Source organism: Limulus polyphemus, unplaced genomic scaffold (genome assembly GCF_000517525.1).
Source record: "Limulus polyphemus unplaced genomic scaffold, Limulus_polyphemus-2.1.2 Scaffold536, whole genome shotgun sequence".
Taxonomy (NCBI): domain Eukaryota; kingdom Metazoa; phylum Arthropoda; class Merostomata; order Xiphosura; family Limulidae; genus Limulus; species Limulus polyphemus.
In genome coordinates this window covers 115,669-127,927 of record NW_013666146.1, presented here as the reverse complement: position 1 = coordinate 127,927, position 12,259 = coordinate 115,669, and the positions used below count along the sequence as shown (strand labels likewise).

The 12,259-nt window shown below is 31.6% G+C and overlaps 1 protein-coding gene across 5 annotated transcripts in view; it reads left to right on the top strand.

Moving 5' to 3' along the window:
- Positions 1–12,259, top strand: part of LOC106458940 (neogenin-like) — a 138,491-nt gene that overhangs the window by 109,080 nt on the left and 17,152 nt on the right. For 4 of the 5 annotated variants that reach the window (XM_022385319.1, XM_022385321.1, XM_022385318.1 and 1 more), the window contains exons 8-18: positions 700–916; positions 2,255–2,409; positions 3,287–3,574; positions 4,495–4,544; positions 5,061–5,205; positions 7,268–7,378; positions 9,198–9,392; positions 9,828–9,923; positions 10,183–10,503; positions 10,872–10,979; positions 11,300–11,494. In XM_022385319.1, the coding sequence (XP_022241027.1) occupies positions 700–916; positions 2,255–2,409; positions 3,287–3,574; positions 4,495–4,544; positions 5,061–5,205; positions 7,268–7,378; positions 9,198–9,392; positions 9,828–9,923; positions 10,183–10,503; positions 10,872–10,979; positions 11,300–11,494 (1,881 nt within the window). The remainder of the gene's footprint in view (positions 1–699; positions 917–2,254; positions 2,410–3,286; positions 3,575–4,494; positions 4,545–5,060; positions 5,206–7,267; positions 7,379–9,197; positions 9,393–9,827; positions 9,924–10,182; positions 10,504–10,871; positions 10,980–11,299; positions 11,495–12,259) is intronic. The other variant, XM_022385320.1, reaches the window with a different exon arrangement.

Sequence of the window (12,259 nt, the reverse complement as noted above, 5' to 3'; positions counted from 1 at the left end):
AATATATTAAAATATAACTTTTTTGATTAGTGAGGGCTATTTATACTTCTTGAATATAGTTTTTAAAAAATGTTTGTGTTATTGTTTTTAGATCGTTTCTTGTTGAAATTCCCTTGTTTCTTCAGTACAGTTGAAATAAATGCTAGGACATATTTTGAAACTTGCATCCAAATCTGTGATTTGAAAATATACTGTAGTCTTGCAAGTTTCTTATCTAAAGCTAGATATTCGTGTAAAGAAATTGGTAATTTTAAGTGAAAATCTGAATAGATTCATATGTAAACTAGAAATTAAGATGAGGTTGTAGATTGTGATAAGAATTGTACAGTTATTTGATATAGCATGACTAATAAATTGTTTTTTTCTCTTTTTCTCCTACATTAATCCAATATTTTCTTCAATCCTCTTGTGTATGACTTTATAAACTAATACAAAATTTATGCTTTCATTCTTGATTTGTGTGCAAAATTGTAAATCTTTACTCATATGAAATACTTTTATATATATACTCTTTTTTACAATTTTGTTTTTATTTTGTAAATCCTGTGGGAAAACTTTCTATGATTTTCCCACATTGTGTCTAACAATTTCATGCAACTAATTTTCCATTTGTTTCTGTAAATATGCATAAAATCCAACATGAATAACACTTGTTTTATCAATGGACTTCATATGTCCTTTAACAAAACTAATATGTAGAATCTCCTCGTCCCACAACCCATGGCTCTGTTACTGTCTTTCATTCAAACAACTCAGGAGACCTCCCCAAAAATAAAGATAGACCCTCTGCTCCACGTCAATTGTCAGCAGTGATTATATCCACCCGGTTCATCACCCTCTCCTGGAAGGAACCAGTAAAAACAAACGGTGCCATCTTTGCATACTCTGTGTATTATAAAGATGGCTCATCTAAAAGGTGAGATATAATTATTTAGAAAGTTAACAATTCAAGAATGTGTTAAATTCAACCAAATAACTTTTTTTTTCCTGCATTGATTTCAGTATAATATTTTTAAAATTATGTGACTCGCTTAAAAAAAGGGGGGGGGGGTGTGCCTTTTGTAATATTTGAATAAATCTTTTTAATATAATTGTATTACTAGCTGCTAAAGAGACGTGTGCTTTAAATCTATGTAGAGAGAGAGGGTAAAACAACTAACTAGTCTAGAAAAGTGGTTCTCAAACACACACACACACATGGACTTCTTCCTGAACCAAAGACAATCGTGTAGACCCCCATATTCAGATAGGTCTATATGCAGAAGATGATCCACAGTATGTAAAAGCATCACTGATATATAAAGAATGAAATTTTCAAATTAAAAATTATTTTTATTTCAGTTTTAATCAAACTTTCTCCTTTTCTTTTCCTTCTTTAAACTATAATATAGAAACTAGGGAAACTCAATCTTTCCATTCTCAGACTTCCTTTAGAATACTCATTGTCGTCTAGTGATCTCCAGTTAAGAGTAGGTTAAGAACCACAGCTCTAGAACTCATCAAAAAAAGCTTTGTAGAATGTATGGAACTTGTCATTCTGTTAATCAAATTTCTAGTTCTACACTTACTCCACTGTTTTTATATTAGTGTGTGTGGTTATTTATAAAATATTTCATTTTAGAGAATGTTTTACTAGAATATCGTTGGAGTTACTAATGAGAACCATTAAGTTCCTGAAGACGAAGCTATTCTTTTACTTTATAGTTTTTTTCCATCATATCTTCTTCATGAACTGTTTAATACATATAGACCTGATCAGATGTTTTACTGTTATAGAATTATGTACAGGTCTGTACACAGAATGTTTGAAGGGGGGGGGGGGGGTTCTAACTTTTGAGATCAAAAGCCAACACATTGTGCAAAGTATGTTAATGCTACAAAGGTCTGGGAGCATGTGACTGTTTCAAGCCAAAAAATGATAATGCTTCATCAGAAGAATGTAGACTATGTAGAAAATGTTAGATATCATAAGCGTATAGACATAATTTTCTTACATCATAAAAATAGGGGGTTTGGCAAAACCCTCTTGACCCCTCCCCCCTCGTATACATGCATGATATACATTATTAATGAAAATGATATGTTATTTAATTAAACTTAAAAAGTTCTTTATCTGATACAGTACAAGAATTATGAGAAACTTTGTATTTGTACCCTTCTTATATTAAAATATCTGTTTTGGCAAACCATCACTCCTACGCCAAAACCTTCATCAAGTCTGAAAGCATACTTAAACACTGCACTTACCATCTAGGGAGCGAGTTATAAACACAACAAGACCAAGGTTGGAAGAAGTAAGCATACAAGGGCTTCAACCTTCAACAAACTACATTGTACGAGTTGTGACGTACAATCAGCATGGACCCGGTGAAAGCTCTGAAGAAATTACAGTACAGACTCATCCAGAAGGTGAATTTTATTTCCATCCTTGAATATTTTGCTCAAAATTTAGACTTGTCCCTTACTTTTATCACTAACGTACTGTGGAATTACTCTGACACTGGTTGAATATCGATTTTACACGATATCTTAGCCGTGAAGGTAAAAGACTAATATCAAGCTGTTGTAGTGTATCAAGCAGTATTTTGTGTGAAAATTGTCAGTCATTCAGCATAACGTCTTAAGAATGAGATGTATTCACAGAAGTTATTCTATTACCTTCTTAGTCGGACAAAATTTTTAAAAATACTACAATAAGAATTTTATATCAGTACAAGATTATATATTATAAGCAAAATATCTCCTTAATATTTACTGGATGACCTCTTGTTTTTCAACACATTCACTGCAGCTGGTATACATATGGATTCTTGCTTTTAAAATTCCTACGCAAGGTATCGGATCGTAAATTTTTGTGTTAATGTGGTCCATCGACATTCCGATATACGTTTCTATACAGTAAGTCAATTATTTCTGCCTTCTATGTGTTGGTTTTCCTGAAGATGTCAGAGGGGGCCTGCACAACGACATCTCGCTGCCACTGGATCAAACACTGCCAAAGCTGGGGAATATTCAGGTTATTTTATAGATAGGATTGACTCTGATGAGTTGATGCAATAAACAGAAAAACATTTGGACATTTGTTTTAGGTTCCAGCCACAGTGAAGGGTTAAAAGATGTAATATAATGCATTATTTTAAAATTGTATGTATCATTTACATGTTATAACACTAAGTGATTACATAGACTGTAAAACTTGTGTTATTTTTAGTGAAAGTAATGCATATAGGTGAAATAAGTTGTAGCAAAAATACTCTTTAAAAAAATTATTGGATATTTCTTTTAGTTCATGTTCCAAGTCCAGCACTTAATCTACAGGCTTCTCCAGACTCGCCAACATCCATATTTATACAATGGAATCCACCAGATAAACACAGTGGTCCAGTGCAGAACTACAAGTTGTATTACATGGAAGTAGGTACATCAGAAGAGCATGTAGTGACTACAAGTGATACAAATTACTTGCTACAGTCACTTAAGAAATTTACAGAGTACAGTTTTTGGGTTGTTGCAATTAATCAGAATGGGCCAGGAGTGAGCACAGAAGAAGTGACATCCAGAACATACTCTGATAGTAAGTACTTTTTTCACTTGTGGGTCCAAGATTTTAAGAAGGGGGAGGCATAACCTAGTGTGACCAGGGACTTAAGGGACCACTTTAAGTGAGATGAGATTATGAAAAGAAGCTACAGAGACAACATTTGTTTTTTGTTGTTGTTGGTGTGTTTTTTTGGGGGGGGGGGGCTGAGGGGATGTATATATGCCAGGTATGCCTTATGCTGAACTTGCTAGTATTTTTGTCAATTTACAAATCATTGTAGTAAAATTTTAATACAATAATTAAATGAACACGAGACAGTTTACATAGAACTCTTATTAGGCAACTGTACGGATACCCATGATGTAATAACATAAAAAAACAATAATAATTTATTTCTGTAGCTCTGTTCATAATTTGCAATAATTATCAGCTTGAAAAGTGCATTAATAGCTTTCCAACTGCTCTTTCTTGTTGTTGTGTTTCTTTGTTTTTTTACATCTGTATTAGTGATTTTTTTTTCTTATATCTAGAACTTGGCAGGTCAGCTTGGTGAAAACATTGCAATTTCTTTTTTGAAACAAAAAGTAATTTATAAAATACAAGCTGTTAATTTCTCTCACCAAACATTGTATACTAATCATATTCATGTTCATATTTTACAGGCCTGGCATGACCTGGTGGTTAGGGCACTTGACTTGCAATCTGAGGGTTGCAGGGTCATATCTCTGTCACCAAATATGCTTGCCCTTTCAGTTGTGGGGGCATTATAATGTGATGGTCAATCCCTTTTTTCATTGGTAAAAGAATAGCTCAAGAGTTGATGGTGGGTGGTGTTGACTAGCTGCTTTCCATCTAGTCTATCACTGTACAAATAGCCATCGTGTAGCTTTGCATGAAACTCAAACCAATCCATATTTCACTGTAGGATTCATAATTTGTTTTTACTTTTACAGTTCCAGATGATACTCCACAAAATGTGACTGTTGAAGCTGCAAGCTCTACTGTGAGTACAAAACTGCTTTTAGTTTTTCAATTAGACATTCAGCTTAACTTTATCTAAGCTGGAATTGAAAGTATAGCCAATTAGCTGAGTAATAGTTCCTCCCTCATCCATCCCTTAGTCCAGTAATTTCAACATTTGATAAGTTGTTTTGACACTTACCTCAAAATATTAATACTTATGTTAAACTTAATTAGAAGCAAACAGGTTAATTTATTACAAATATGAAATTAAGTAAAAACTACAAGAATTTTTTGCTTTATTTTAATCATTTCTAGCTCCGTGAATCGTAAAGGTACAGATCTCTTTTTATTTTTTCATTACTTCTTCCTATATTCTCTTGATGTTGCCAGTGTGGCATTTGCATATATAGTAGAATTATATGTATAAATTAATAAGTAACTTGTTGTTCACATATTGCGTGTATGAAAGTATCTGATTTCATAGTAAAAATTTTATATAAATTATGAAATTCACTAAGAATTTATATTTGAGTTGAGACTTCGATGTTTGGTATAGAGCATCATTGTTCGATGGCAACCTCCTCCTAAAGAAGCTCAGAATGGAATTATCACTGGTTATAAAATACGCTACAAGCTAAAGGGCAGTCGGAGAGGAGACACTGTAACCACGGATGGCAACAGAAGATTGTATGCATTAACAGGTAAGTTTATTAAAGAAAAAAACTTCTTTATGTTTAGTTCCTGATAATTACCAATAACAATAACCACATTTTTTTTGGTATTTTATAGTAATATATGTATATATATTAAATATTGCAATACCATTATCGGTCCAGGTTGTCAACTTATTGTCATAATGGACAGTATCTGTGGTAATAGCACCCAAATGTGTTGGGGATATCCCATCTGTCACACAAAATCCAAATGCTGATGTCAGTCTAGTTAGCTATTATGGAAAATCATTAAAAAATCAATCAAATAAGGGTACGAAGCTGAGTGTTTACACCCACAACATCTCAGCTTCTCTGCCTTTCACTGTCTATAGCCAGTTGTGGGAAGGAAGTTACCCTTAAATTTCTTCAAGTAGAAATGAATTAAAATGAAACCACCTTAATATTTCTACTAATTAAACTCCCAACCTCCACCCTTACAAAAAGATATTAAATAGAACTACAAGATATTGAATAGAACTATAAGATACTAAATATAACTATACACTCTATCTTAAAAGTTCTTATATAGTTCTTACTCCCAACCTCCTCCCTTTCTCCTGAAGATTTATTCAAGTCTTTCTGTCCCGGTTATAAAGAATAAAATTACTTGAAAAATTGCTGTTAGCCACTTATAAGCTAAAATAACTAACTCCCTCTATATATTAGTTATTTTTAAAAGATATTTTCCATAATCGATAGTTTAGTTTCTAAAATATTTTTGTATTTATTAAAAAGTAAAGTAAGGTATTTCATTAATTGCCTGTTTTTATAACCGTTATCTTTCAGTTTATTTTTTAATCATAGAACATTATCCATAAAAAAATTATTGTTATTACAGACTATTAAGAACCATTTTAGTTGAGATATAATAATACCTTTTAACATGATACACGGAATAACGCTTTTAGTTGTGGGTAGACCAAGAATGGGAAAATTAGTCAACTGCACTGTACCTTCTATAAAATATATATACAGCATTCTGTGCTTGTAAAATGCAAGTAAGTTTTCAAGTGTCGTTTGCCAATTAGAATTTTGTTAATTATGAACGTCAGTAAAGACGAAGTACTTGCAATGACAGACTTTGTATTATTAGTCCAACTGGGTATTCAGAGCTATTCTGATTAATAAATCCTACAGTAATTGTCAGTGTTAATAGCCCAGATGTTTTTGTGTTTTTGCAAAACTCTTAATTTGAGCTATATAAATCACAGGAGATGATTCATTGCTTAACTCTAAACCCATAATTCTGCTGGAATTTTTTTTATGATGCCCTAATAATTATCACCATGCCTTATAAAATTTCTGATCTATTGATAAAAGGTGGTTAATAATATGGTTTGGATTAGTTTTCAGCCAAAGAGACATAAGTGTTATCGGAAGCTGTCACTGTCTAATGGGTAAATCGGGATTTTCAGCTGGATGCTGACAGCATCTGTTTGGGTTTAAGGAGTTAAACTTCATTGAAGAATCAATTTTATACATTTTTATTTTATTCTTATGTAAAAACCCCAGTTTATATTTAACCTTTTTTGTGATAGACCCCATAACAAATTTGTGTGTGTGTACATATGTCATTTACCAAAGTTTTTTATGTGATAATTAGTGTAAAATACCAATTATGCTTCCAAAATATTATACAATCAATTGTGTGTGTACTTATAACATAGTTATCTTAGAGTAAAAAATGGAATTAGGAACACTGGTTGCATTTATATATGTTCATATAGTCCGACCACGTAAATTTATTAATTCAGTTTCTAAATTAATTTTGTTAATTTATAAAACAATTGGTAATTCTCCATGACAGGTCTCACAAACTTATATTTATATCAGTGTAATTTTAGGACCTACATCAAAGGATTGAATATACTACTCAAGTATCAGATATTTCAAAATTTTGTATATTAGCAACTACATCTTAGGTTTGCAACAGTTTGAATAGAAACAGCTTTTTTAATAGGTTTAGATTTCCTTTATTAAACATTTGGTAATTAAATGCTTAATTATGTTATGAAAACTCCACTAATTTTTAATTTTTTTTTTTCACCAGGTTTGAAGCGAGGAGCTCGATACAACATCAAGATTGCAGCGCTGTCTGTAAATGGCAGTGGTCCAAGTACTGACTGGCTCACGACGGAAACCTTTGAAAATGATTTAAATGGTACAGGACAAATTACACTATGTTATGTAATTTTATAGAAATTTATTTTATTAAGCTCAAATCACACCATAAAAACATGGGTTTGTTGGATAGTTACAGCTACTAAACCTGTGTCATGATAAAAGTAACTAAAAATGTTCATAGAAATTAGCTGTAAAATAATACAGCTTAAAGTAGATAAATCATTTTTATTATAAAAGTACAATGTGCTGACCACAATGACCATATTAAGGTACAGATGTAATGCTAAATAAGCATGATAAATTAAAAACAGTTAGTAACAGGCAAATGGACTGGGGAGATCTCACTGTGATTAGTACAAGCAAGGGCAGGTATGGGGTCCAGATTAGGAACCCCATTTCTAAATTTAAAAAAAAGTAGAGAATTTGTTACTCATCTCGGGAATCTCTTAAGTAAGCAATGATTATTCTATACCATTAACAAGAATTGGAATGGCTTATCCATTTTTTTATTATTAATATTATTTATTTTATTAGTTAATATACTATAGAATTACACAAATCATTACAACTAGAGCCATATATCATTAAGCTTATGTTCTGGTCTAAGAGTTAACCCCTCCCTCCTGTCAGAAATCCTGTAATCACCCATGACAGAGCATTGCCATGGCCGTTGTTGGTGCTCTGCATTGTGAATTTTTCCCAAGACTGAATACCAAAAGGAATCCCCCCAGTGGCACAGGGGTATGTCTGAGAACTTACAACACTAGAAACTGGGTTTTGATACCTGTGGTGGGCAGAGCATAGACATCCCATTTTGTAGCTTTGTGCTTAACTTCAAACAAACAAACAAATAAATAAAACCAAAATGAAGAAGTCCAACCAAGCAAGAGTAAACAGTAGGAGTAACTATGACTCTCTTAACACTTTTGATATAGGTAGGGCCAAGCTCATGTCACTCTCTTAATGCCTCATCATCTAATTAGCAAAGCACGTTAATGGAATAACAACATTCCTACTCTGATTACTTATTATCTAGAGAAACCATACACGAGGGAAAAGGTTTGGAAAAAAATCAGCATGAAAGTAATATCTTTAATATTGCAAGTGCTTCAGTTTAAACTTTAAATCCAAACAATTTTAAAAGCTTATCAGCTGTACATTGTTATATGGTATATGTTTTAAACTAGGTTACAGAAAAAAAGTACTGGTGGTAGTTATTTAGGAATCAAAACAATATAAAAAGAGCTGAGACTTCCATTCCAGTACTTCCGATAGAACAAATAATAATAACTATTAGAAAAAGCATGTATTTTATTGTGCTTAATTATGATAAAATCCAGAAATATTTGTAACAGTTTAAGAAACTGTCTATGAAGGTTTAGGTATCATAAACAGTTTGGAGGTAAAGATAAAAATGGGTTGTGAGAAAGCCAAACTGAAATTTTTAAGGCATTGATTAACATTAAATAAATGATCATATTTGGTATTTTAAATTTAAATGGCACCTTATATGATACATGGGCTAAACTAAAAAGTTGGGTTAGATACCCAAGGGTCATACATAGTTGTCCCTAAAATATAACTGCTGGCCAAAGGGAGAATAACCTGTTAGCAGCACCCACTTCTCAAAGTTATTCTTAAATGAATAACGAGGTTGTTTGTTACTTTTGTTATGCACCCACAGTTGAACAAATGGAGCATGTTAACCCCTAAGCAATGTCCACTTTGAGCGTTATTTATTGCCAGCTAAATATTTATAAGATAAAAAAGAATTACCTGAAAATGATATCATTTTGGGTAATGTTAAAGTTTTGAATCATTTTTGTTCAATCAGTGTGTTTTTTTGTTTCTTAAAGAATTGGTGGTACCAGACCATCCAAAAAGTCTTCGTGCACGGCCACAAGCAAATTCAATTTTTGTGAGCTGGACACCACCTCAAAATCAAAACATTATGATCAGAGGCTACACAATTGGATGGGGGATTGGATTTCCAGATGTGTACACTAAAGTTCTTGATGGCAAACAACGATACTACACCATTGAAAATCTTCGTATGTCACGTTTTTTTTTATTTTATTTCATATACGAATTATAATGTTGGTATTATTTCAAAGGGAAGCCATTCTTAGTAAGTAGATTAATATGTGTTTTAAGTCAGAAATTCAAAATAAGCCTTTGAAAATCTAAGATAAACTGAAAGGTCTAATGTAAAAATATGTTTTCAACAGAAAAATCAGTAATCATAAACGAAAGTTTGTTATTAATAGTGAAAAATGTATAAATAAGTACCCTGAACAAGAGTAAAAGATCTATTAGAAAAATTTTGAAATAGAAGTATTTATTTCATGAAAACATATACTATTTTTGGAAGTTTATAACAAAAGTGTAAAAACAAAAAACTTGAAATACCTGTGGTAAATTATAATACATTAAACAGTCTTAGATTTACTGAATATTAAGATTAAGTTGATATTTGTTGTTTTTAGATCCTTCTTCGGAATATGTAATAAGTCTTAAGGCATTCAATCAAGTTGGGGATGGGCGACCAGTGTATGAAACAGTGCGGACTTTGATTGAGAGTAGTAAGTACAATTATGTTTTCTTCTGTTTTTAAATCAGCTCCAAACTGCTATTGTAACTGTTTTTCTTTCCTGTAACACTTTCATCTGCAGATGTGCAGAACAGAAATCCACATATTAAAGTATTTAGAATCATATGTACAATGATATTAATAATAAACTTGTAACAACAGTGAAAGCCTTAAGATATCTAGAATAATAGCTGTTACTTGGAAGCATATAAACAGGGTTTGATGTTTAACTTTTGACCTTATTCTTGTAGCTCCTGAACCACTGACCCCTATGCTTCCACCTGTAGGACTGAAGGCTATTGTTTTGTCATCTTCTACTGTTGTTCTTTATTGGACTGATTCCACACTTCCTCGAAATCAGTTAATCACAGACAGTCGGTTTTACACAGTGCGATATGTTCCTTACCCATACTCTGGCCACTTACGATACAGACTGTATAATTCTACTGATCTCAATTGCATGATAGACAATCTGAAGCCGAACACCCAGTACGAGTTTTCTGTTAAAGTTGTACTGAGCCCACAGGAGAGCACATGGAGTATGAGTGTGTTTAACACCACTCAGGAAGCTGGTAATTTGAAACCTATTCTGTAAATACAAAATTTTAAACACTTTATAGTTTTATATTGGGAATAATATATAACCAAAGAAGCCATTTAACATAAATTTTTTGAAACTAGTATTCATGTAAATAGTACCTGCCCAGGGTGACTTCAAAAACTTAATTTTTTTAAGTAAATTGATAAACATGAATTTGCTTATTTGTTTTTAAAAGACACATAATCCATAAAGAAATCCAAAAGTGTATTATTGATATATTTAGTTTTTAATTAAATGTATTTACTAAGTTAGATAATAAGTTTTATAATTTACTTATGTATAAAAACACAACTAGTGTTTTGCTTTTTTTTATTAATACTTGTGTATATATGTTTCAAGCACCAGCAACTCCTCCTCGAGATATGACAGTTGTTCCTTTGGATGACGATTCATCAGTCATTAGTCTTCACTGGCAACCACCAAAACAGCCAAATGGGGTCATAACCGGTAAATTGTCTGGTTAATTTACATAGTGATCTGTGAATATTTTTTTAATTACTAATACTAGAATCATGGCATTATTTACTTTCTCATCTTTCTGTCTTAAAATGTTCTTAGCAAATCCAGTTTAAGATAAGCTTGCTGTATAATTATAGTTAAAGTCCACATTGAAATCACACCTTCTTCTTAAACAATAAAAATAAAGCAACTCTACCATATACCAATAGTGTAAGAATAGAATCACTGAAGGTGGAAAAAAAAGTGTTTTATTTGTATGGTAATTGCTCAGATTTACTTTAATGAATGTAATTTCTCTGTTGTTACAGGTTATGTGATATTTTACACAACAGACAACACACAAAAGGATACTGATTGGGTGGTTGAAGGAGTTGTTGGAGATAAAATGACAACTACTCTTAGAGGACTAACAGCAGATGCAACATATTATTTCAAGATTCAGGCTCGTAATAAGAAGGGCTACGGACCGCTGTCATCAGAAGTTGTTTTCCAAACTCCACCAAGTAAATGTTATTTTTAATATCTACACATTTTCTTGCTGTGTACTCAAAATTCTTTTTTCTGTTTTTTTCATGTCAAGAACCTGGTTTGGGAAATATTATAATTTTTTTTTTTTTTTGTTATTAAATACAAATACTTTGGTATTTCTGATGAAGAAATCATCATAAATGACTTTTAGTACCTTCCAAACATACCTTTTTATTAAATTTATATCGTATACATATAATTTATTTTGAAAATTCATCATGAAGAAAAGCATGTGAAAATCATGTTTACTTACAGACTGTATTTTTCTCCCAATAAATATCAAAAATATATTTATTTCAAAACTTGCAGATCTGATAAATAGTGATGTGATGTCTCATAAGTTGATAGTTTTTACTCACAGTATTCTATTTGTTATTTATACAATTACTTTATATTTCCACTGAGATCCCACCCCAAAGAAAACATAATGTGTTTGTAGAAGAAATTTAGTCTTAACTAGGCACCACTTGAAACTTAGCTCAATTTTTTATATTTTTTTTCTATTTTTATAGAAACAGACTTAAGTTTATGAAATGAACCTCAAAGAACAACAGCAACATTGGAACTTCTTACTATACTATTTAAAGTATTCAAATATGTTAATGTGTTCATTAAGCACATTCTTAGTAGGAGCCATAAATGATAGTATGAAATTAATTAACTTAAATTAATGTACTTAACATAAAAACAGAAACTTTATAGTTATAATACCTAAAGAATTACTTATATGAATAGAAGGC